The following is a 25258-nucleotide window of genomic DNA, read 5'->3' as shown; positions in this document are numbered from 1 at the left end:
GAATATTTAACTCTAAAATGTTAAACATGTGTTTCTAGATGGTGTTTTGTCTTTTGTTCTGGAGGGTTTTAGTGGTGGTGGTGGTGGTGTCCACTTTTGTTTTGGAGACAAGGTCTCACTCACTATGCATCCCCTAGTTACCTAAAACTCGTTTTTATATTTCAGGATAGCCTAGAAATTGATGTGTAATCCAGTCTAGTTTTGAACTTGGTAATCTCTTGCATGACTCTCTTAAAGGATTATAGACATGTGCCACCATGCCTGAATGAAATATTTTAGAATAGCAAAACACTGAGTAATACATAAATGTTCAAAAGCTGACACTAATTTATGATTGTACATAAATAGACTAATATACCATGTAGTCATTATAAATGACAATAGATATCTCACTGACAGTCATAAAATAGGAGCAAGTGACAGGTTAATATAGTATTTGTATAAGCCATGAACATAAACAAATTAACAAAAAGTATTCAAATTTATATTCCAATAATGAAATTATTCATGATTTTATTTTCATAATTTCCTATCTTCGCTTCTAATTTCTACCATAAATATTAAATATTATATTTATTGGTGGGCTATGTTATATAAAAAGATATGGTTCCACTTAATAGTTAGTGTTCACTAAATTGTCTCAGTTAAATAGTCTATGTACCTTATATGTGCATTAATTTTTAAACCTCATATAAATCTTTTCTGGATTCAAATTATACTACTGCTTCTTTTTTAAAAATTTACTACATTTATTTGTGTGTGTGTGTGTGTGTGTGTGTGTGTGTGTGTGTCTATCTGTATCTGTGTGTGTCTCTGTGTCTGCATGGGAGCATGCATCTGAAAAAACTTACATAACTGGGTTCCTTCCTTTCACCATACAGATTTTGGGGACTGAACTCAAGTCATCAAGCTTGGAGCACAGGCCTTTAGCTGTTGAGCCATCTCATCATCTACTGTCTTTTCTTATTAGATGCCGGAATATTTAACCATTTTGACTCTACTATTCCCATCTGCTTGAGAAATCAGAATATTGACTATTGACATTTTGAAAGACTTCCTGTTATAATACAGCTTAAAATGTTCAACCACAATATCTGATATATAGCCAATAAATGCCATTATTATGTTAATAATGGTAGTGTATGCTAGAGAATGGGCCTAGATATATATAGAGATAGAGAGATATATAGAGAAAGATATATATAGATATATATAGATATATGTATTTGTAATGCAACCAACTAGGGAGACCAATAAACAATGACAAGTAGTGATGAGTTTTTACTAGAGGTTGTAGAAGAATATAGAAAAGACAAAAACCAAATATACAAATATAATCAATATTGGTGAGTTAGGGGCTAGAAGTAATTGAGAACAACAGTACAACCTACCAGAACTTCTAGAATAAAGCCAAGGCAGTCTTAGAAGGAATTTATAGCTTATAAGTATAAGCACGCGTGCACGTGCACACACACACACACACACACACACACACACACACACACACACACACACACACACAATGATCACATCATAATTCCAGAAAAAGAAAAGGAAACCAAAGATGACAAGCAATGATAAAGATTAGGGCGAAATGAAATGGAGACTTAAAATTCAAAAATTAAAAAGAGCAACAAGATCAACAAATCCATAGCCACACTAACCAAAAGGGGAAAAAAACTCTAAGTAGATGTGTAGTGTTAGAGATGAAAACAAGACTTATTACAAAAGATTGAAATGAAAGCCGAGACATCATTAGATAATACTTTGAAATTTTATATACAAAGAAGCTATCCCACTAAAATCAGGGACTAGACAAAGGCTGCCCTCTCTCTCCCTACTTATTCAATATAGTTCTTGAATTTCTAGCCAGGGCAATCAGACAACAAACTGAGATCATAGGGATACAGATCAGGAAAGAAGAAGTCAAAATATCACTATTTGCAGATGATATGATAGTATATTTAAGGATCCCAAAAGTTCCACTAGAGAACTATAAAAGCTGATAAACAACTTCAGCAAAGTGGCTGGGTAAAAATTAACTCAAATAAATCAGTAAAAAAAGAGAAACAAGCCGAAAAGAAATTAGGGAAAGACGCTCCAAATAATATAAAATACCTCGGTGTGACTTTTAACCAAGCAAGTAAAAGATCTGTACAATAAGAACTTCAAGACACTGAAGAAAGAAATTGAAGAAGACCTCAGAAGGTGGAAAGATCTCCATGCTCATGGATTGGCAGGATTAATATAGTAAAAATGGCCATTTTACCAAAAGTCTCACAATTCAATGCAATCCCCATCAAAAATACCAATCCAATTCTTCAAAAGAGACAGAACAATTTGCAAATTCATCTGAATAACAAAAACCCAGGATAGCTAAAACTATCCTCAACAATAAAAAAGGACTTCAGGGGAATCACTATCCCTGAACTCAAGCAGTATTACAGAGCAATAGTGATAAAAACTGCATGGTATTGACAGAGACAGACAGATAGACCAATGGAACAGAATTGAAGACCCAGAAATGAATCCACACACCTATGGTCACTTGATTTTTGACAAAGGAGCCAAATCCATCCAATGGAAAAAAGATAGCATTTTCAGCAAATGGTGCTAACTGGAGGTCAACATGTAGAAGAATGCAGATTCCATGCTTATCACCCTGTACAAAGCTTAAGTCCAAGTGGATCAAGGACCTCCACATCAAACCAGACACACTCAAACTAATAGAAGAAAAAACTAGAACATCTTACATGGGCACTGGAAAAATTTCCTGAACAAAACACCAATGGCTTATGCTCTAAGATCAGAATCGACAAATGGGATCTCAAAAACTGCAAAGCTTCTGTAAGGCAAAGGACACTGTGGTTAGGACAAAACGGCAACCAACAGATTGGGAAAAAGATCTTTACCAATCCTACAACAGATAGAGGGCTTATATCCAAAATATACAAAGAACTGAAGAAGTTAGACAGTTAGGGAGACAAATAACCCATTAAAAAAATGGGGTTCAGAGCTAAACAGAGAATTCACAGCTGAGGAATGCCGAATGGCTGAGAAACACCTAAAGAAATGTTCAACATCGTTAGTCATAAGGGAAATGCAAATCAAAACAACCCTGAGATTTCACCTCACACCAGTGAGAATGGCTAAGATCAAAAACTCAGGTGACAGCAAATGCTGGCGAGGATGTGGAGAAAGGGGAACACTCCTCCATTGTTGGTGGGGTTGCAGACTGCTACAACCATTCTGGAAAACAGTCTGGAGGTTCCTCAGAAAATTGGACATTGAACTGCCTGAGGGATCCAGCTATACCTCTCCTGGGCATATACCCAAAAGATGCCCCAACATATAAAAAAAGACACGTGCTCCACTATGTTCATCAGCCTTATTTATAATAGCCAGAAGCTGGAAAGAACCCAGATGCCCTTCAACAGAGGAATGGATACAGAAAATGTGGGTACATCTACACAATGGAATATTACTCAGCTATCAAAAAACAATGACTTTTATGAAATTTGTAGCAAATGGTTTGAACTGGAAAATATCATCCTGAGTGAAAAACCTAATCACAGAAAGACATACATGGTATGTACTCATTGATAAGTGGCTATTAAACCAAATGCTTGAGTTACCCAGATGCCTAGAACAAATGAAACTCAAGACGGATGATCAAAATGTGAGTGCAGATCGCCTGAGAGACACAGCCAGAATACAGCAAATACAGAGGCGTATGCCAGCAGGAAACCACTGAACTGAGAACGGGACCCCTGTTGAAGGAATCAGAGAAAGAACTGGAAGAGCTTGAAGGAGCTCGAGACCCCATATGTACAGCAATGCCAACCAACCAGAGCTTCCAGGGACTAAGCCACTACCCAAAGACTATACATGGACTGACCCTGGACTCTGACCTCGTAGGTTGCAATGAATATCCTAGTAAGAGCACCAGTGGAAGGGGAAGCCCTGGGTCCTGCTAAGACTGACCCCCTAGTGAACTAGACTGTTGGGGAGAGGGCAGCAAGGGGGGGAGGGGTGGGAGGGGAACACCCATAAAGAAAGGGAGGGGGTAGGGGATGTTTGTCCCGAAACCGGAAAAAGGAATAACATTCAAATGTATATAAGAAATACTCAAGTTAATAATAAAAAAAAAAAAAAGCTAGAAAAGCTATAAGAAATAGATGAATTTATAAATTCATATGGCCTATAAAATTAAATCCTGAATAACCAGGCTTTGTTTTTTGAGACAAGGTTTCAATATGTAGCATTGGCTAGCCTGGTACTTACTGTGTAAATAGACCAGGCTAACCTTGAACACCCAGTAATTCACCTGGCTCTATTTCCCAGTTTCTAGGATTAAAAGTCATGCACCAACATGGTCAGCTCAGAATATGTAAACAATTTTGAAAGCACTAAAACAAGCAGTGAGGGTGAAACAGTAACTAAGAGCTAAAAGGCTTTTCATAAATAAAGTCCAGAACATGGTACACTCATTGTTGAACTCTTCCAAAGTTTTATTAAAAAAAAAAAAACCTAATGCCAATACTTCTCAAACTATTCTATGTTTTATTATTCAAAGTCAGTATTGTTCTGACACCAAAACTAGAAACGAAAATTTTATTAGGAAAAATGTTAGGGAGGGAGAAAAAGAAAACTACAGACCAATTATCTGGTGAGCATAGCAAAAATTCTCTACAAAATGCTTGCAAATCAAATTCAAGAACACATTAAGAAAATCATATATCACAAGCAAGTGGTTATGAAAGTTGATGCAAAGTAGGCTCAACATATGCAAATCAATTAATCTAATAACACCACACAAATAACACAAGAAAAAGTGCACATGTTCACCACAGTATATGCAGAAAAGGTATCTGACAGAGTTCAACATGAATTCATGAAAATATTAAGAATAGATGGACTATACCTCAAGATAATAAAGGCTATTGTGACAAAGCTATAACCATCATTATACTAAATGGAAGAAAGAGTATTTACTCTAAAGATCTGGAATAAGAGAACTCTCTAAACTCTTATTCAATATACTGCTTGAAGCATTAGCTAAAATAGTAACACAATAGAAAGATATAAAATGGATACAAATAGGGAAAGAGGAAGTCAAATAATCCAGAGTTTCAGGCAACATAAAATTCTATTTTTAAAATACTATGGTTACTGCACCAGAACACTCTTAAATTAGATAAACACTTAATAAATTGCAGGAAACAAAAAATCAATGTTAAAAAACTCAGTAGTTTTCAATTATACCAAAAACAAACTTGGTAAAAGGAATACCAAGAATATCATATTCACAAAAGCTTCAAAAAAGTAAATTCCTAGAAATAAGCCTAATTTTAAAAAAAAAGACTTCTAAAGTAAAAACTTTAAGACACTGAAAACAGAAATTGAACAAGAAACTAGATTTAAAACTTCCATGCTCCTTAATTATCAGAATATTGTGAAAGCAGCTACATAACCAAGAATTAACTACAGACTGAATACAGTCCACATAAAAATTCTAATGAAGATAGAGAATAATGGAAATAGAAAATGAGTAAGAATAAAGTATAAGGAAATATATGTATTGATATACCACCAAATGAAACCTACTACTTGGTAACTTAAAAATTAGTTAAAAAGAGAATTAATTAATTGCAAGATAGATCAAAAGATATTAGCCAAATTAAAGAATACTGAAGCAAAGATATTAATAGAATAGAATATGTCAGAAACCAGGATTTTTAAATGACCATAGCTTTTGTTTTCTCTTGTTTTGGATTGTTTTTTGGTTTTTGTTTTTTCTTGTTTTTTGTTTTGCTAGACATTCTTTTTACTAAGGAAAGGAAACCAGATCAGTAGTACAAATAAGGAGAACATGGTAGCATATGCCTATAAAACACCCCAGTTCACAAAGAGCTAAGGGTGGAGGATGCTAAGTTCAAGGCCCAGCTTGGGCTAAGATAGCAAGGCAATATAGTCAATTTGGGTTACACAGCAAGATCCTATCTAAAATAAACATTATGGAGCAGCTTACTATTTAAAAAAGATTACTGCTGAGAAGCAAATAAAGAGTACTAATTTATGATTTCTGGACACTATAAAATTGTATTGGTATCTTAAAGTATCATACTATAATAGCTAAAAACAAAGATAAAGAAAATCTAAAAAAGAGAAATAGAAAAAAAGAAAAGATTCCTTACTATCAAAGGTTCAAAAGTTAGGTTGATGACTTTTTTCCAAGATTTATTTTTATGTGTGTAAGTGATTTATCTACATGTGTCTATGCACCACATGCATATGGTGCCCACAAAGGTCAAATGGTATGAGCCATCACATATGTGCTGGAAATTGAACCCATGTCCTGTGGAAGAACAAAAAGTGCTTTTAAAACCACTAAGTCAAAAGCTGGAAACAACCCAGATGTCTCTCAACAGAAGAATGGATACAGAAATTGTGGTACATTTACACAATGGAGTACTACTCAGCTATTAAAAACAATGACTTTATGAAATTCGCAGGCAAATGGATGGACCTAGAAAATATCATCATGAGTGAGGTAACCCAGACACAAAACACACATGGTATGCACTCACTGAGAAGTGGATATTAGCCCAAAAAGCTCAGAATACCCAAGAAACAACCCACAAACCATAAGGAACTTAAGAAGAGGGAAGATCAAAGTGTGGATGCTTCAGTCCTCCATTGAAGGGGGAACAAAATAATCACAGGAGGGAGAGGGAGAAAAGGACCTGGGAGGGAGAGAGAAGGGAGAGGGGGGAAGGGGGACAAGAACAGGTATTGGAAGGGACAGGAGAAAAGTACAGAGAATCAGGAAATTGAATAGAAACATGTAGCAGTGAGGGATGGAGAACTGGGTGTAGCCACTACAAAGACCCAGACTCCAGGGAAGCAAGAGGCTCCCAGGAGATAATGGTGATGATGACTTTAGCTAAAATATCCAACAAAGGGGAGATACAATCTGTAGCGACCACCTCAAATAGATAAGCATGGCCCCCAGTATAGGGATGGGGCCACCCACGCATCTCAAAATTTTTAACCCAGAAATGTTCCTGTCCAAAGGAAAGAAAGGACATCTAGAGACTGCCCCACCTGGGGACCCATCCAATCTGCAGATACCAAACCCCAATGCTATTGCTGATCCTGTCAGCACTTGTTGACAGGATCCTGATATGGCTGTTGAGAGGTTCTACAAGCACCTGACCAATACAGATGCAGATACTTACAGCCAACCATCAGACAGGACCCCAAGAGAAGAGCTAGGGGAAGGATTAAAGAGCTGAAGGGGATTGCAACACCATAGAAAGAACAATATCAACTAACTGGACCACCCAGAGCTTCCAGGGACTTAACCACTAACTACAGAGTATACATGGAGGGAGCCTGGACTCCAGATACATATGTAGCATAGGATGGCCTTATCTGACATCAGTGGTAGGGGGGAGGCTTGATGCCCCAGCATAGGGTGATGCTGGAGGGGTGAGGCAAGAGTAAGTAGGTAAATGGATAGATGAGCACTCTCATAGAGGAAAAGGGGAGAGGGGGGAACAGATGGGGGTTGGTAAAGGGGTAACTGGGAAGGAGGATATCATCTGAAATGTAAACAAATAAAATGAACAATGAAAATAATTTTAAAAACTGAGTCATCTATCCAGTCCTGAAAACTGTTTTCTTTAGAAAGTTAAGTGTCTATTATCTTTCAATTGCCAAAACAAAACTCCCTGACCAAGGCAACTAATTTTCAAAAAAAAAAAAAAAAAAAAAAAAAAGCATTTAATTTGGAGCTCACAGTTGCAGAGAATTAACGTCCATTACCAACAGGATGAGGAGCATGGCATCAGGCAGGAATGTCACTGAAGCAATGGCTAGGAGTGCTTTACTAATAGAGTCATCTTCCTTGTGGTGGTTTGAATAAGAATGACCCACCCCAAAGGTCATATATTTAAATATTTGGTTCCCAATACTTGATCCACAGCACAAGGCACAGAGACACAGCAAACTAGGAATGTCTTGGACTTTTGAAACCTAAAAGCCTGCCCCTAGTGGCACACCTTTTCCAACAAGGCCACATCCCCTAATCCTTCCAAAACATTTTAATCCACTGAAAGCCAAGTATTCAAACATATAACCCTATGGGGGCCATTCTCATTCAAGCCACCACAGGGATATGGGAATATGATTCAATCAGTAAAGTACTTGATGTGCAAACATGAGGACCTGAGTTTGATTCCCTGAGCCCACTTTTAAAAAGCTGGATGAGAAGGCACATTTTGTGGTGGGGAAGCAGAAGTTACAGAATTTATCCAGCATAATCCTGGTTAAGTCAAAGATCCTGTCTCAAAATATGCCTTAATCAGAGAATCCACTCTTTCCAATGAATTGCAATGAAGGCCTTTACCAAGGATAAGGAAGGAGCTGGATGTGGTGGTGCACACCTGCAATCCCAGCACTTGAGAGGCAGAGGCAAACAGATCTCTGAGTTCATAGGCCAACTCTTGTCTACAGAGTGAGTTCTAGGACAGCCAGAGAAACAGAAAAACCCTGTCTCAGGAGGTGAGGGGTAGGGTGAGTGGTTAGCAAAGATATATAAGAATTTAACCAACAAATTTAAAAAAGGAGGCAACTTTTAGGTAGAAGAAATAACCAAAGTACAGGATGAAGTAAGAATATAAAATGTCAGCAGCTTCTGTTCATTGGTTGGGTGCAAATATCTGCATCTGATTTTTTTCAGCTTCTTGTTGGGTCTTTCAGAGGGCAGTCATGATTGGTCCCTTTTTGTGAGCACTCCACAGCCTTAGTAACGGTGTCAGGACTGGGGCCCTCCCCTTAAGCTGTATCCCCATTTTGGCCTGTTGCTAGACCTTCTTTTCCTCAGGCTCTTCTCCATTTCCATCCCTGCAGTTCTTTCAGACAGGAACAATTACTGGTCAGAGTTTTGGCTGTGGAATAGCAACCATCCCTTTTTTGATGCCCTGTCTCTTTCTGCTGGAGGTGGGCTCTACAAGTTCCCTCTCCCCACTGTAGGGCATTTCGTCTAGGGTCCCCACTTTGAGTCCTGAGAGTGTCTCACTTCCCAGGTCTCTGGCACAATCTAGAGGGTCCTCCCAACCTCCTTCCTCCCGAGGTTCAGGGCTTCAGTTCCTTTCCCCCACCCAATACCAGATCATGTTCCCCTCTCTCCACCCCCCATCCCCTTCCCCTCCCAGATCCCTCCCTCCCTCCCCACTTGTGGATGCTTTCTTCTCCCTCCCAAGTGGGACTGAAGCATCCTCACTTGGGCCCTTCAGCTTGGCTGCAGACCCCTGTGGTTGAATTAGGGAAAAGCTCGAGGAAGCTGAGGACAGCATCCCTGTAAGAGGACCAGCAATATCAAGTAACCTGAACCCTGATCCCTCAGACACTGGATCATCAACCAGGCAGCATATACCAGCTGAGATGAGTCCCCCAACATATATACAGCAGAGGACTACCGGGTCTGGGTTCAGTCAGAGAAGATGCACTTAACCCTCAAGAGACTGGAGGGAGGCCTTAGGGAGTTTGGAGATTTGGTGGGGTGGGTGGGGACATCCATGGCAATGGGTGGAGGGTGGTGGGGAGGAAGCAGGATGTGGAACTGGGAAGGAATAAAATCTGGAGGAAGAAAGAAAAAGAAAGAAAAGAAAGAAGGAAGAAGGAAGGAAGGAAGGAAGGAAGGAAGGAAGGAAGGAAGGACGGACAGAGAAAAAGAGAGAGAGAGAGAGAGAAAGAGAAGGAAGGAAGGAGGAGGAGGGGAAGGGGGAGGGGGAGGAGGAGGAAGAGGAAAAGAACAGAACAGAACAGAACAGGAAGCAGTTGGGGATATGGCTCAGTGGATACAAAGCATATCAACATCCCAGAGTAGCAGCCCTCCTGTACTCAGTAAGGCAAAGACAAGACATCCGTAAGCAAAATGACTATAGACTAGCTGAACTGGTTCAAGTGAGAGAACATGCCTCAATATACTATAGCATAACATATATTATAGATTATTAATTATTATTTTATTATATGGTAAAGAACAATCTAGGACAGTGGTTCTTAACCTTCTTAATGCTTAATACAGTTCTTCATATTGTGACCATCAACCATTAAAATTGTTTTCACTGCCACTTCATAATTATATTTTACTATTATCAATTATAATATAAATGTCTGTGTTTTCTGATAATCTTAGGTGAACCCCTGTGAAAGGATCATTCAATCCTCAAGTGGGTCACGACCCAAAGGATGAGAAACACTGACCTCAGAAGACGAAATTAATCTCTATCTCTGTCTGTCTGCATGTATGTATGTCTCTCTGGTTGTCTCTGTCCCTCTCTCTCATTTTGACACACACACACACACACACACACAGACACACACACAAATGTTCATACATCCCACAAAAATTCAAAATTCAAAATGAGGCAAAAGTTAAATAATTTCATTATAAAGGTACACCAGGTATAAAGTAGTATATAAATATATAAAATACACAATACTTATATTAAAGTAATATAAGGTAAAATTAAGAAGCCTAAGTTAGCGAGCCAGATATATTAGCCACTGGAAAAAGTTCTCTCAAGAATAGAAAAACATGGGGCTGGAGAGACAGCTCAGAGGTTAAGAGCACTAACCGCTCTTCCAGAGGTCCTGAGTTCAATTCCCAGCAACCACATGATGGCTCACAACCATCTGAAATGAGATCTGGTGCCCTCTTCCAGCATGCAGGCATACATGCAGGCAGAACACTATATATAATAAAGAATTAAGTCTTTTAAAAAAAAGAAAAGAAAAACAAAAAATGTTACTATGTTCTGGAAAATGGTGTTTACACAGTATATTATACCTCCTAAATATTTTGCTACTTGAATCAATAGATACACACATTTATAGTCTCATCTGCTTGAGTTCTCTAAGTAACAGCCTCACCCTCAGTTTACCATAGATGCATTTACCTTCACATTCCCATGAATTGTATAAGACATGTCTTCTTATTCATTGTCTTGAAGAGTTCTCTAGCAAACTATTAATAATCTAAAGAAAAATTCAACAATTTTCTCCAATGCTTTTCCAAAACTTGCTCTAAAATTGAGTAATTTCTTCCAGACTACTCCCACAGGATTCACTCATTTATAAAATATCTGAGTGCCTCATATGTTTCAGGCACTATTCCAAGCACTTGAGATGAACAAAGGAACAAAAGAGAATGTGAAAGGGCCCACTGTCCTGTTTAGTTTTTTGGGGTTTTGGTTTAGTTTTTGTTTTGTTTTTTGTTAACTTGACACACCTGGGGAAAGAGAATCTCAACTGAAAACTTGCTTTAACAGACTGGTCTGTAGGTCTGCGTGTCTACGGGTTTTTCTTGATTGCTAATTGGCATATGTGGGCTTAGACCACTGTGGATGGTGCAACTACTGGCAAATTATGTGCTGTATAATAAAAAGCTGGGTGAACATGAGCTGGCAACAAACTAGAAAGCAAGACATAGGCAATTTCTTTTGAAGGTTCAGTTTTTGCTCTTGCTTTCGTTCCTGTTGACTTCCCTTGGTGATGAACTGTGTACATCACCTTTCTTTGTTTATCAAAGCAGGTATCAAAACAGGTATCACCTGTTGTTTATCAAAGCAGCAGGGACCCAAACTAGAACACCCATCATAAAGTAATGACAGAAATGGTAATGACAAGTGATCAATAGTAATATGTACATTAATCAAAACTGTACCTTGTACATCATATATACAAAAAATGCATTGTCCCAAACAACTAAAATTAATGTCTTTTCATAGAATGTTGCTGAAACTGAAGGTTAAAAGTATGAAAAAGGGAAAAAGAGGAGCATGTGTGCTTTGATAAAGATCTCCAAGTGATTCAATTATTCCCTCCTTCAACTGATCAAACCAAGTGTAAGAGCAAAGCAATAGAAAGTATCATTAAAAATTGTGACAAAACCCAAAAATTTAGAAGAAAAAGAATGCATAAGGCATAGTCTCATATTTTTATATGAATTCTTACTTGTTTTTTCCTCTAATTGATTAGCTTTATCTCTGGATTCTTCTAGCAGAAATGTTAAATCTTTCATTTTATTTTCTTTCTCAGTACTTTGGATCAATAGTAGTGATACCTAAAATAAATTTTAAAAAAACATTTTAGATGGAAAAAGTTAAAATTAGCACCTTGGTATCCATTATCACCTATAATTATATATACTTATTTCATGTTTCTAGATACTGTGCATATCATTTAATACATGCTTATAAAATAAATATTTATTGAATGAATGAGTAAACCTGGATAATATATTCAGTATTAAACTACTAATTTCAAACTTTTAAGGAGAAAGTACATAATGAAAATTCATTCGCTCAATATTATGAGCACCAGAAATTGAATATGTAGAAATGAGAGCTCACCTTTAAGAAACTCAGCATTCAAACAATTACACCTGAGCATTATCATCAGTAATAGAACAAAAAAATGTTATCAAAATCAAGAAAGAAGCAATCTTTTTACTAGTATTTGTATTAGGGTTTTTTGTTTTGTTTTTTATCTTTTGTTTTGTGTTTGTTTTTCTGGATAGAGTTATTATCTGTATCCTTTATTGGTCTGGAGTTTTATATGGATCAGGAGGACTTCAAATTCATAGAGACCCGCCTGTCTTTGACTCCCAAGTGCTAAGACTTTAGGCATGTGTCTAGGAGAGGAACATCTAAATCAGTCTTGTGGAAAGTAGTAAAACTTTCAAAGGGTTAAAATGAACCTTGATATATAGAAATTAATCAGGCAAGCCAGACATAATAGCATATAACTTTAATCCCAGCACTGGGGTAGGAGGATGGATCTCTCTGTAAGTTCAAGGCCAGCCTGGTCTACATAGCAAGCTCTAGGACAGCCAGGACTATTTAGAAAGACCCTGTCTCAAAAATCAGAAAGGAATGTAGGCAGCAAGACAAGCAGGCAAAAAGAAATGGTTGTTCTAGGCTGATTTAAGAAGACAAACTATTGAGATATCTTTATATAGATAACCGAAAGTATTCAGATGGCTACAGGTGGTATAAAGAAATAGCAAAGTTAAAGATTCAAATTTAAAAAAATAATTAACTCCCTATTTTTATCTCCAAATCACCTAAAAATTCGCCAAGGAAATAATAGAGATAACTTTGACTCTAATAATCCAATAATCCAAATTGTTGGGGTTTAGACCCAAGATGAACTACATATTTTACATACCAAAGCCAACCTGGTGTCTGGGGTTCTCCTAGCATCCCTCACTCCCTACCTGTTACAGGGCATGGTGGGCATATACCCAGCCCTCTATGCTGAACTTTCCAACCCAGAGGGCTGGGCTTTCCCTCCCCCACAAGCTCTTCCCTACATAATCAAGGATTGTGGTTTTTGTTTCTCCTCACATTCTCATTCTCTCTCTCATCTCTCCTTTCTTCCTCTCCCTCTCCCTGCAAGAACGCAATCTTGCTCTTCCCCTCCCCTTTGTCTCCCTCTTCATGTCAACTTCCCTCATCTCCTACGAAGTTGATGAACTGGCTATTTCCCAATAAACCTGTTTTTATATACTTTAATTTGGCTTGAATTGGCTCATTTAATAGGTGGAAAATAGTTTATCACAAATTATAACATGTAAAGAAGAAAAGCAACTGGAACAAATATACAGAGGAAGATACTAATGAGAACCAAGATAACTTAACCCAAAGAGTCCTGAAACTTTTTGATGACTAAAGGCCATGGACACTTCAGAAGGATTTAAGTACAAAAAAAGAAAATTCATTTTTTTACTCTGGACTCTACCACCTACCAGCCAATGCCATCAGAGAAGTAACTCTGCTCTACCTTTGCAAAGAACCTTTAAATTAGAGATAGTGCTAAGTAGCAGACCATTTACCCAGCATACCTAAGATTCTGGGTTCACACTCAAGAACCTCAACAAAACAAAAGAAAAATCTTCTCTAAAATGGATATCACAGGTAAGAAAGGAGTATAAAAGAAAGAGTCAGCATAAAAATAGTAACACTCAACTGACCTTTACAATCCTAAGCTCTGCTACATAATGTCATTTGTCACACTCTATCATGAGGCAAGGATTTTGAATGTCTATAAAAAACTTTAGAAAAATTATATATATATATATATATATATATATATCACAGGAAAAAAACTAGCAGGTCAAACAGGAACTTAGGAAAGTCTAACAATCTACAAACTCAAACATGGCACCAAAAATTACAAAATGATCTTTTTAGCATTTTATTCTATCTTTACATTTTGTGAAATAAGCACAATTTCAATTTTTAAGAAGACTTCCCTCTTCCAGAAATATAGTTAAAAAATAAAGTTAAAATACAAAAAGACTGTTTAAAAACTCTTTCACACAATGTAAGCATAGCTTAGAAATTGAAATATATTTCAATCACAATTTAAAACACTAAGCATACCAAATTCCTTCTATGAAGCCACAATTACTCTTATACCTAAACCACACAAAGACCCAACAAAGAAAGAGAACTTCAGACCAATTTCCCTTATGAATATCGGATTAAAAATACTCAATAAAATTCTGGCAAACCAAATCCAAGAGCACATCAAAACAATCATCCACCATGATCAAGTAGGTTCATCCAGGCATGCAGGATGGTTTAATATACGGAAAACCATCAACGTGATCCATAATATAAACAAACTGAAAGAACAAAACCACATGATCATTTCATTAGACGCTGAGAAAGTATTTCACAAAATTCAACACCCCTTCATGATAAAAATCCTGGAAAGAATAGGAATTCAAGGCCCATACCTAAACATAGTAAAGCCATATACAGCAAACCAATAGCTAACATCAAACTAAATGGAGAGAAACTTGAAGCAATCCCACTAAACTCAGGGACTAGACAAGGCTGCCCACTCTCTCCCTACTTATTCAATATAGTTCTTGGAGTTCTAGCCAGAGCAATCAGACAACAAAAGGAGATCAAAGGGATACAGATTGGAAAAGAAGAAGTCAAAATATCACTATTTGCAGATGATATGATAGTATATTTAAGTGATTCCCAAAAGTTCCACCAGAGAACTACTAAACCTGATAAACAACTTCAGCAAAGTGGCTGGGTATAAAATTAACTCAAATACATCAGTAGCCTTCCTCTACACAAAAGAGAAACAAGCCGAGAAAGAAATTAGGGAAACGACACCCTTCATAATAGTCCCAAGTAATATAAAATACCTCGGTGTGACTTTAACCAAGCAAGTAAAAGATCTGTATGATAAGAACTTCAAGCCTCTGAAGAAAGAAATTGAAGAAGACCTCAGAAGATGGAAAGATCTCCCATGCTCATGGATTGGTGGGATTAATATAGTAAAAATGGCCATTTTACCAAAAGCGATCTACAGATTCAATGCAATCCCCATCAAAATACCAATCCAATTCTTCAAAGAGTTAGACAGAACAATTTGCAAATTCATCTGGAACAACAAAAAGCCCAGGATAGCTAAAACTATCCTCAACAATAAAAGGACTTCCCAGGGAATCACTATCCCTGAACTCAAGCAGTACTACAGAGCAATAGTGATAAAAACTGCATGGTATTGGTACAGAGACAGACAGATAGACCAGTGGAATAGAACTGAAGACCCAGAAATGAACCCACACACCTATGGTCACTTGATTTTTGACAAAGGAACCAAAACCATCCAATGGAAAAAAATAGCATTTTCAGCAAATGGTGCTGGTTCCACTGTATGTAGAAGAATGCAGATCGATCCATGCTTATCACCCTGTACAAAGCTTAAGTCCAAGTGGATCAAGGACCTCCACATCAAACCAGATACACTCAAACTAATAGAAGAAAAAGTGGGGAAGCATCTCGAACACATGGGCACTGGAGAAAATTTCCTGAACAAAACACCAATGGCTTATGCTCTAAGATCAAGAATTGACAAATGGAATCTCATAAAACTGCAAAGCTTTGGGGTTGGGGATTTAGCTCAGTGGTAGAGCGCTTGCCTAGCAAGCACAAGGCCCTGGGTTTGGTCCCCAGCTCCGAAAAAAGAAAAAAGAAAAAAAAAAACTGCAAAGCTTCTGTAAAGCAAAGGACACTGTGGTTAGGACAAAACGGCAACCAACAGATTGGGAAAAGATCTTTACCAATCCTACAACAGATAAAGGCCTTATATCCAAAATATACAAAGAACTCAAGGAGTTAAACCACAGGGAGACAAATAACCCTATTAAAAAATGGGGTTCGGGGGGTTGGGGATTTAGCTCAGTGGTAGAGCACTTGCCTTGCAAGCACAAGGCCCTGGGTTCGGTCCCCAGCTCCGAAAAAAAAAAAAAAAAAAAAAAAATGGGGTTCAGAGCTAAACAAAGAATTCACAGCTGAGGAATGCCGAATGGCTGAGAAACACCTAAAGAAATGTTCAACATCTTTAGTCATCAGGGAAATGCAAATCAAAACAACCCTGAGATTTCACCTCACACCAGTGAGAATGGCTAAGATCAAAAACTCAGGTGACAACAAATGCTGGCGAGGATGTAGAGAAAGAGGAACACTCCTCCATTGTTGGTGGGATTGCAGACTGGTACAACCACTCTGGAAGTCAGTCTGGAGGTTCCTCAGAAAATTGGACATTGAACTACCTGAGGATCCAGCTATACCTCTCTTGGGCATATACCCACAAGATGCCCCAACATATAACAAAGACACGTGCTCCACTATGTTCATATCAGCCTTATTTTTAATAGCCAGAAGCTGGAAAGAACCCAGATGCCCTTCAACAGAGGAATGGATACAGAAAATGTGGTACATCTACAAATGGAATATTACTCAGCTATCAAAAACAATGACTTTATGAAATTCATGGCAAATGGTTGAACTGGAAAATATCATCCTGAGTGAGGTAACCCAATCACAGAAAAACACACATGGTATGCACTCATTGATAAGTGGATATTAGCCCAAATGCTTGAATTACCCTAGATGCACAGAACACATGAAACTCAAGAAGGATGACCAAAATTCGAAAGCTTCACTCCTTCTTTAAAAGGGGAACAAGAATACCCTTGGGAGGGAATAGGGAGGCAAAGTTTAAAACAGAGGCAGAAGGAACACCCATTCAGAGCCTGCCCCCCATGTGGCCCATACATATACAGTCACCCAATTAGATAAGATGGATGAAGCAAAGAAGTGCAGGCCAACAGGAACCAGATGTAGCTCTCTCCTGAGAGACACAGCTAGAATACAGCAAATACATAGGCGAATGCCAGCAGCAAACCACTGAACTGAGAAAGGGACCCCCGTTGAAGGAATCAGAGAAATGACTGAAAGAGCTTGAAGGGGCTTGAGACCTCGTATGAACAACAATGCCAAGCAACCAGAGCTTCCAGGGACTAAGCCATTACCCAAAGACTGACCCTGGGCTCCAACCTCATAGGTAGCAATGAATAGCCTAGTAAGAAGAGCACCAGTGGAAGGGGATGCCCTGGGTCCTGCCAAGACTGAACCTCCAGTGAATGTGATTGTTGGGGGGAGGGCGGTAATGGGGGGAGGATGGGGAGGGGAACACCCATAGAGAAGGGGAGGGGGAGGGGTTAGGGGGATGTTGGTCTGGAAACTGGGAAGGAGAATAACAATCGAAATGTAAATAAGAAATACTCAAGTTAATAAAGATGGGAAAAAAAAAACTCTAAACATGATTTCTATACTTCTAATTATTTTATTATTATTTAAATAGATATCCCCTTAACAGGGTATCTTATAGAAAGCTGGAGGCGATGGGAAGAAATAAAGAGGATCCCTTGCACATTCTTGAGACAAGATCTATGAAACTCTGGATGGCCTAAGAATCATTGTGTAAACCAGGATGGCTTCGAATTCAGAAACCTGGCTGCTGATCCTTCCTAAATACTAGGATCCCTTACTTTATATCACTTTCTATTTGAAAAGCATAAGGCATGAAAAAGAGATAGCATAATACAAACCTAAAATTGATATTCTTGAAAATATCAGAGAATATAGGCTTACCATTTACAAGTTTTCCACTATGTGAAAGAAGCAAGAGAACTTTTTACTTTCCTTTCATTGGTGTTAAAGAGAGTTAATTTCAAAATAAACTGCAAAATGGGAAATGAGTTATCAATGATCATGTTGATTTATTAGGTTTTTTTAAACAAAATTTCTCATATTTTTGTAGCAATGTAAAATGATATTATAGATTCATTGATTCAAAACTACTAAGGACGAACCTTCCAATGAGTGTCTAATTGAATCATGAAAATTAATTTGACTAAGCAAAAGGCTAAAGATTTATATATATAATATTAACTTTTTATATAAATTATCTATGTCTGCAAACAATGCTTTTGATATATTAGGCATTTTATGTTAAAAAATGTAAAGAATTTAGCATTAATCTCCAAATAGAATTTAAATGTACAGACTATAAAGTTTAAGTGATGGATATGATATGCTAACTAACCTAATTTGATCACTACTCAATGTGGACAAAAACCAAAATATTACATCATACCTTATAAACATGTATAAACCTTATTAATTTTAAAAGATTATAAATAGTGAGTTATTTTTTAAAACCTGATTTTCCTTGTTGTTTACTTCCTTCTGATATTCTTCTTCAAGATGTTGGATTTTTTCATGATCTTCCTTTACTTTAAAAAGGAATAAATAAACCTTGTCTTAACATAATTGCATAATTTTTCCATTGCTAATTAAATTTAAATATTGTTTTTCTTTATCTCAAAGTTATATTAAACCTCAAAAGTTTCTAGTACACTAAAACTGGTATTTTCTTGTTGCCAATTCTTTTTAATAAATTAGTGACTGTGTACACTATCAAAATTATAGCTTAAAATCCTACAGCTTTTATAACAGTACCTACTTATCTAAAATAGCAAACCTTAGTTATTTGTACCTTAATAATTTACCAAGAAATATATAAGTAAGGCAAAACTATGCCTCTAAAAATTAAATATAAGCCATAAAAAGTATTATTTCATAGAAAGAGTAGTTTCAAAACCAAAAGAAAATGTAACAAATATTAATTCTCTACCACCAATAAGATTTTGAGGGGCCTACAAAAGCAACGAAAATATGAAATATATAATAGTTGAGGGCATCAAATTAAAGAGACACAAATATTAACAAAATCTAGTAAAATATAAGTAACAGAAAAGCAACATGAAAATGTAAATAGGAATCCTACACTTAAAGTGCATTTCCAGCCTGGCATTCTCAGCTTGCACACGAAGTTCCTCAAAAGCTAGTATCATTTTCTAGAATACAAAGTTTAACTTTAAAATCAGACTTTTTAAATACTTTTTAAACTTTGAAAATATTAATAAATTTTACATCATCTTTAGCTATAAATTAATACACCGTTGAAAAATGAAAACACCATAACAATTTACTATGAGGCCAATAAGATACCTTAGCTGATAAGGTACTTTTCATGATCTTCCTTTACTTTAAAAAGGAATAAATAAACCTTGTCTTAACATAATTGCATAATTTTTCCAACAAACCTTTCAGCCAGCATTTGATCCTTGAAATCCATACAGTACAAATAAAAAACCAACTCCAACCTCCCCATGTACACTGTGGCAGACACACCCACACACATATACATACGAATTAAGTTTTTAATAGTTTGTATATTTAAATATATACATGTAATTATTATAGAATGCCTAACATCACATAACACAGCACAACAGCAAAGTGAATATTTTCACTCTATTCTCTTAATAACACATTTTAACTAATCCCTTGCCACAATCCATAAGATTTTAAAGGGGTAGCAAAAACAAATATAATAGCATCGAAACTATCATCTTAGACTTATTTGTGCTTATTAAACTTCTTTCTTCACCACTAATGTGAGGCAGTCCCACAAAAATTCAAATATGTATTTGCATCACCTGGTAGAATGCATTTGCTCAGCATTCAATAAATCTGCTTTGTAAAATCAAATTATTTTTCATTCATTCATCCACTAAATATTAACTGAGTGTCTATTATGTGTCTGAACTTATTTTAGGATATAAACTTTAGGATACAGCACAAAATCTAGAAATTTGACATTGAATATGAGAAAATAGTGTGCATGCATATAAAATAAGCTTGAATATCAAATAACTGTAATATAGTTTTAAATATTCTTCATAAAAGTTAAATGAGGGGTTGGGGATTTAGCTCAGTGGTAGAGCGCTTGCCTAGCAAGCGCAAGGCCCTGGGTCCGGTCCTCAGCTCCAGAAAAAAGAAGAAGAAGAGGAGGAGGAAAAGGAGGAAGAGGAGGAAGAGGAGGAGGAGGAAGAGGAAGAGGAAGAGGAGGAGGAGGAGTTAAATGAAATAGAGAATAGCTGAATAAAAATGTTTGGTACAATTAAAAGAGAAATTAAATAAATAAATAAATAAATAAATAAATAAATAAATAAATAAATAAATAAAAAAAATAGTACAACTAAAAGGGAAAATATTCACAAGCATACATAAGAGCATAACTATAAAAGTTCTGGGGTGAAAAAAAACAGTATTAAAGTCGGAAAGTATTTGATAACACAAGAAACAGAAAACAGAAAAGGACCAGGCAGGGTGGTGCAGGCCTTTAATCCTAGCACTCACGGGAGACAGGACTATCGAGTTCAAGGACAGCCTGGTTTACAAAATGAGTTCCAGAACGGCCAGGGCTATACAGAGAAACTCTGCCTCAGAGAAAAGAGAGAGAGAGAGAGAGAGAGAGAGAGAGAGACAGACAGACAGACAGACAGACAGACAGACAGACAGACAGACAGACAGACATTGATTAACTGATTTAGAGAGAGGGGAGGGAGAGAGAGAGAGAGAGGGAAGAAGGGAAAGAGGGAGGGAGGAAGGAGGGAAGGAGGGGAAAAAACAGAAAAAAACTATAGCAGAAATTGTTGAAACACATTAAAAAAACTATGCTATCTTCAGTGGTACAAAACAACAAACGTAAGCAGAAACAAAATACAGATTAGCAATACCCACCTTTTTTTAATTAATAGTTATATGTCACAGTGTGCTGTCCCTACCCACATGGTCAATAAATATTTAACAAATTAAACTATATTACTAACATGTCAATTTGAGCGGTATTATGGAGTTGGAGAGATGACTCTACAATGAAACCACTTGCCATATAATAGCAAGAGAACCAGAGATTGAATCCCTAAAATCTATGTAAATCCTGAGTGAGAGTGGTGGCCTGCCTGAAAGGCAGAGACAGGAGATCCCTGAAGCAAGCTGGCTAGAAAGATCAGCCGTATCAGCAAGACCTAGGTTTGGTTGAGATACCCTTGTTTCAATAGATAAAGTGGCAAAGCACTAAAAGAAAATTCCTGACATCAACCTTAGGCACCCATAGCCATGCACCCATGTATGCATAGCCATGCACTCATACTCATGTGAACACACATACACACAAATATAAAAAAGGGGGTGAGGAAGCTATTACAATTCCACATATGACCCCAGCCATCAGAATGCTGAGGCCTGAAGACAACGAGCCTAGACTATATAATAAGACCGTGTCTTATATCCCCTCTCCAAAAAAGGGCTACTATATATAAAACATAAGTATTCATAGTTTAGAATCTTAAGAATTTTACTGGTGATTTAATTATGCATCAATAAACAATTTTATTTATTTCAATTTATAGCAATTTCAGTTGACAAAACCTTTATAGCTCTCACTCCTTCTGCCTAAAAATTCTTTTACTTAAAATAATCGTATTTTCACTAACACTTACCTCAATGTTATTATTTAGATCCACATAAACTTGTCTGGTTTCTTCTCGCTCATATTCATCTGTAATTATTATTTATAAACTTCAAAACTAAATTTTAAAATATAACATCAACAAGACAATACTTATCTCAGAAAACATAAAAATGCTTAAAATTCTGTAGGTATATAATTCAGTTCTGAGCTTCTAAAAATAGCATCGGAAATAGTCTGAGTTTTGATCTGTTATGCAAGAAGCTTGAAAGTTTCCATTCCATAAACAATAAAGAAGATAAACTGAAAATTCTCTGACCCAAAAGAAGCAAGGTCACAGAGCAAGCAACAACCTTCAAAATTAGAGACATGAGAAGGCAAAACCACAATTTACAACTTATCTGAGGAGAAAGACCAGAACAAAAAAAAAATTCAGAAATCAGAGTCACCATTCAAAACAAAAAAAAAAAAAAGCCAAAATACTAAAACTGTAACTGGCATTGCTAGACACTCAACGTGGATTAATCTGAGTAGGCACAACACCCTTATAAGTTTAACTTCTTAAATTTTTCCTAGGTTCAAAGATAATTCTCATGTTCCAAAAAGAGGAAGCAAATAGAGACTATTTAAAATACATTAAGGCATCCTGTTCTTAATAGAGCTTTCCCATGGAAGAAACTATTTAAACTAGGGCAAAAGGTATAAACTGACAGACCTGGAGTAGAAGAGAGAACCAATTCCAGCCTACCATATAGAAGAATAAAAAGATATTGTTTAACCCTTCTCTAGACTACCATATAGGAGAAGAAAAGGAAGGAAATAAAGTGAGGGGAAAGAAAAGGAATAAAAGGGGGAAGAAGGCAAGAAGGAAAGGAGAAAGATAAGAGAGAAGGCTAAAAGGCAAACTCCAGCACACACTGGCTATTTTGCATCATGTCCCACCTAAAGAGAAGAAAAATACTTGAAAGTTCATAATTTGTAGGCAAGTATTTACAAAAAAATGAGGCCTAATCATAGGTCTACAGAATATATCCTACGCTTCTCCCTATCGTCTATACAACATCACCCTTACTAAAGCCTAATTTATACTAGTTCCATGTCCAGCTATAAAATAGTAAGAAAAAAACCACAGAGCACACATCAGAACAAGGATTAAACAGGGCAGAGATGACAGGAATTACCTATAAACATAAAAAAAATAATAAAAATTTTAGGAAGGGTAGGGAGGGGAACACCCATATAGAACGGGAGGGGGAGAGGTTAGGGGGATAGTGGCCCAGAAACCGGAAAAGGGAATAACAATTGAAATGTAAATAAGAAATACCCGAGTTAATAAAGATGGAGAAAAAAATTTTAATGAAAATTAAGGAGAAATTTTCAGGAAAAAACAGCAGAATTGTGATAAAAGTTGAAAAAGATAAAATATATGCATACAGAAACACTAAAAGAAAACAGGAACAAAAGGACTATTTCTGACACTAACAGTTAATAATTTCCCCAAATTCAGACACTGAACTACGTATCCAGGAGATTCAGGGAAAAAAAGCAAGATAAACACCAAAAGAGAAAAAAAATTGTATCTAATTCTATCATGTTCAACCTAAATGAAACCAAAGATAAACTAAAAGGAAAAATACTAATGAAGAAACAAAGAATTATAAAATAAATATAAATATAAAAACAAATAATATATGAAAGTAAATAAAAACATTTTTATTTGTAAGGCTCAGATCAGAAAACAGAGGCTCAATGATAGTCACCTTGCACTACATGGTGAATCAGAGCAATCAACTCCCAAAAGTTGTCCTCTGACCTCCACAAATATGCCATAGTACACATATGCACGCGCGCACACGCACACACTAAATAAATGTAGTTTAACATTTTAAACTTTCTCTAAACAAAGTGAGAAAATTTACTGTCAGTACAGTAACATTTCAAAAATGTTACAAGTTCTTTAGAGAAAGAAGTAGCATAGGTAAGAAATCCAGATCTGCGTAAAGAACAAGCATCAAAGAAGGAATACATGAATGTAATTTTTGTAAAAATTCTTCAGTACTAGGATCAAATACAGGGCCTTAAGCATGCTAGACAAGTTCTCTACCACTAAGCTACATTCACAGTCCTTCACTTTTTTAAAACAAGGTCTCACTACATAGCTCACGCTGGCCTTGCTACCTCCCAAGTCCTGCAATTAGAGGCATGTGCCCCCATGCTAGTCTTGTACCCATATTCTTACTTGGTCCAACATGTAATCCATGTAAGTTTTACTGAATGAGTCAATGAGTGAGGGGTAAGTGAATGTGAAGGCCTAGAACATGACTACATACCACTGGTAACCTGCCCATTTAGACTACACTGATTTTGGTTTTGTTTTCCTTTAATAACAAATTAACCTAAGCTTGTTGCAGCTGTTTTACATTATAAACTTTAATTTCTACAAGAGTCAAAACAAAATATTATACAGCTATACAAAAATAGTTTCTTTCTTTATATCCTTACTATAGAAGGAACGTTACCATGATAACAATGCTTTCTTCTGGAATATCTCTGAAGGACTTGCCTCAGGCTATTTTAAAGCTAACTTTATTTAATATGAAAGCACATTTTTAAAAAGAAACCTAAAATATAGTCTAGAAAATTTAAAAAGCAGTAATGTAGGCTGGAGAGATGGCTCAGAGGTTAAGAGCACTGACAGAGGTCCTGAGTTCAAATCCCAGCAACCACATGGTGGCTCACAACCATCTGTAATGAGATCTGATCCCCTCTCTTCTGGCGTGTCAGAAGACAGCTGCAGTGTACTTACATACAATAAATAAATAAATTTTAAGAAATAAATAAATAAGAAGCAGTAATGCTTGCTTATTATTCAAGTATTATATAATTAATATGTGATATACTTTTATACAACTAGCAATGCAAACTTGTTTACAGCAACATTACTACAAATTTGTGTCTAGAGTGTTACAAAGGATCCATTGCTAGATGAAAATTTTCAACTCTTTATTTTATGGTACCAATGTCCTGTGTGTACTCTATTATTGACCTTAATGTAGTTATAAAATGTATTACTATACCATGCCTACCCCATAGCACTATTATTTCCTATTACAGACATGGCTATATATCTTATTCTAGTTCTAGTTCTAGACAGAAAAGAGGACACTTTAAGTCAGATGATGATGGCTCATACCTTTAACCCCAATACTTAGGAGGCAGGGGCATGAGGATCTCTGAGTTCAAGGCTAACCTGGTCTATAGTTAGTACCAAGACAGCCAGGGCTAGAGAAACCATGTTTCAAAAAAATCACAGTTTAATGAGTGAAAAGAATATTAACTGCAAATATATGTACTTCTTGACATTTATTACCTTTCAAAAAGGAAAACTTAGCCGCTACTTACATAAGTAAGGTCTGAGATACATAAAGTTCATCAAAATCAAAAGTCCAAAAACTGAGAAGGCAGGTTCTCCTCCTGCCTTCACCAT

The 25258-nt window shown here is 36.5% G+C and overlaps 1 protein-coding gene across 1 annotated transcript in view; it reads right to left on the bottom strand.

Moving 5' to 3' along the window:
* Nucleotides 1-25258, bottom strand: part of Sycp1 (synaptonemal complex protein 1) — a 94569-nt gene that overhangs the window by 62199 nt on the left and 7112 nt on the right. Inside the window, exons 8-11 of the mRNA XM_032896932.1 lie at nt 21803-21861; nt 19240-19309; nt 18612-18685; nt 12028-12136 (exon numbers count right to left, since the gene is read on the bottom strand). Coding sequence (XP_032752823.1) covers nt 12028-12136; nt 18612-18685; nt 19240-19309; nt 21803-21861 — 312 coding nt within the window. The remainder of the gene's footprint in view (nt 1-12027; nt 12137-18611; nt 18686-19239; nt 19310-21802; nt 21862-25258) is intronic.

This window comes from Rattus rattus, chromosome 3 (assembly GCF_011064425.1).
Source record: "Rattus rattus isolate New Zealand chromosome 3, Rrattus_CSIRO_v1, whole genome shotgun sequence".
Taxonomy (NCBI): domain Eukaryota; kingdom Metazoa; phylum Chordata; class Mammalia; order Rodentia; family Muridae; genus Rattus; species Rattus rattus.
The sequence above is the reverse complement of the archived record's forward strand: the minus strand, read 5'-3'. Positions and strand labels throughout refer to the sequence as shown.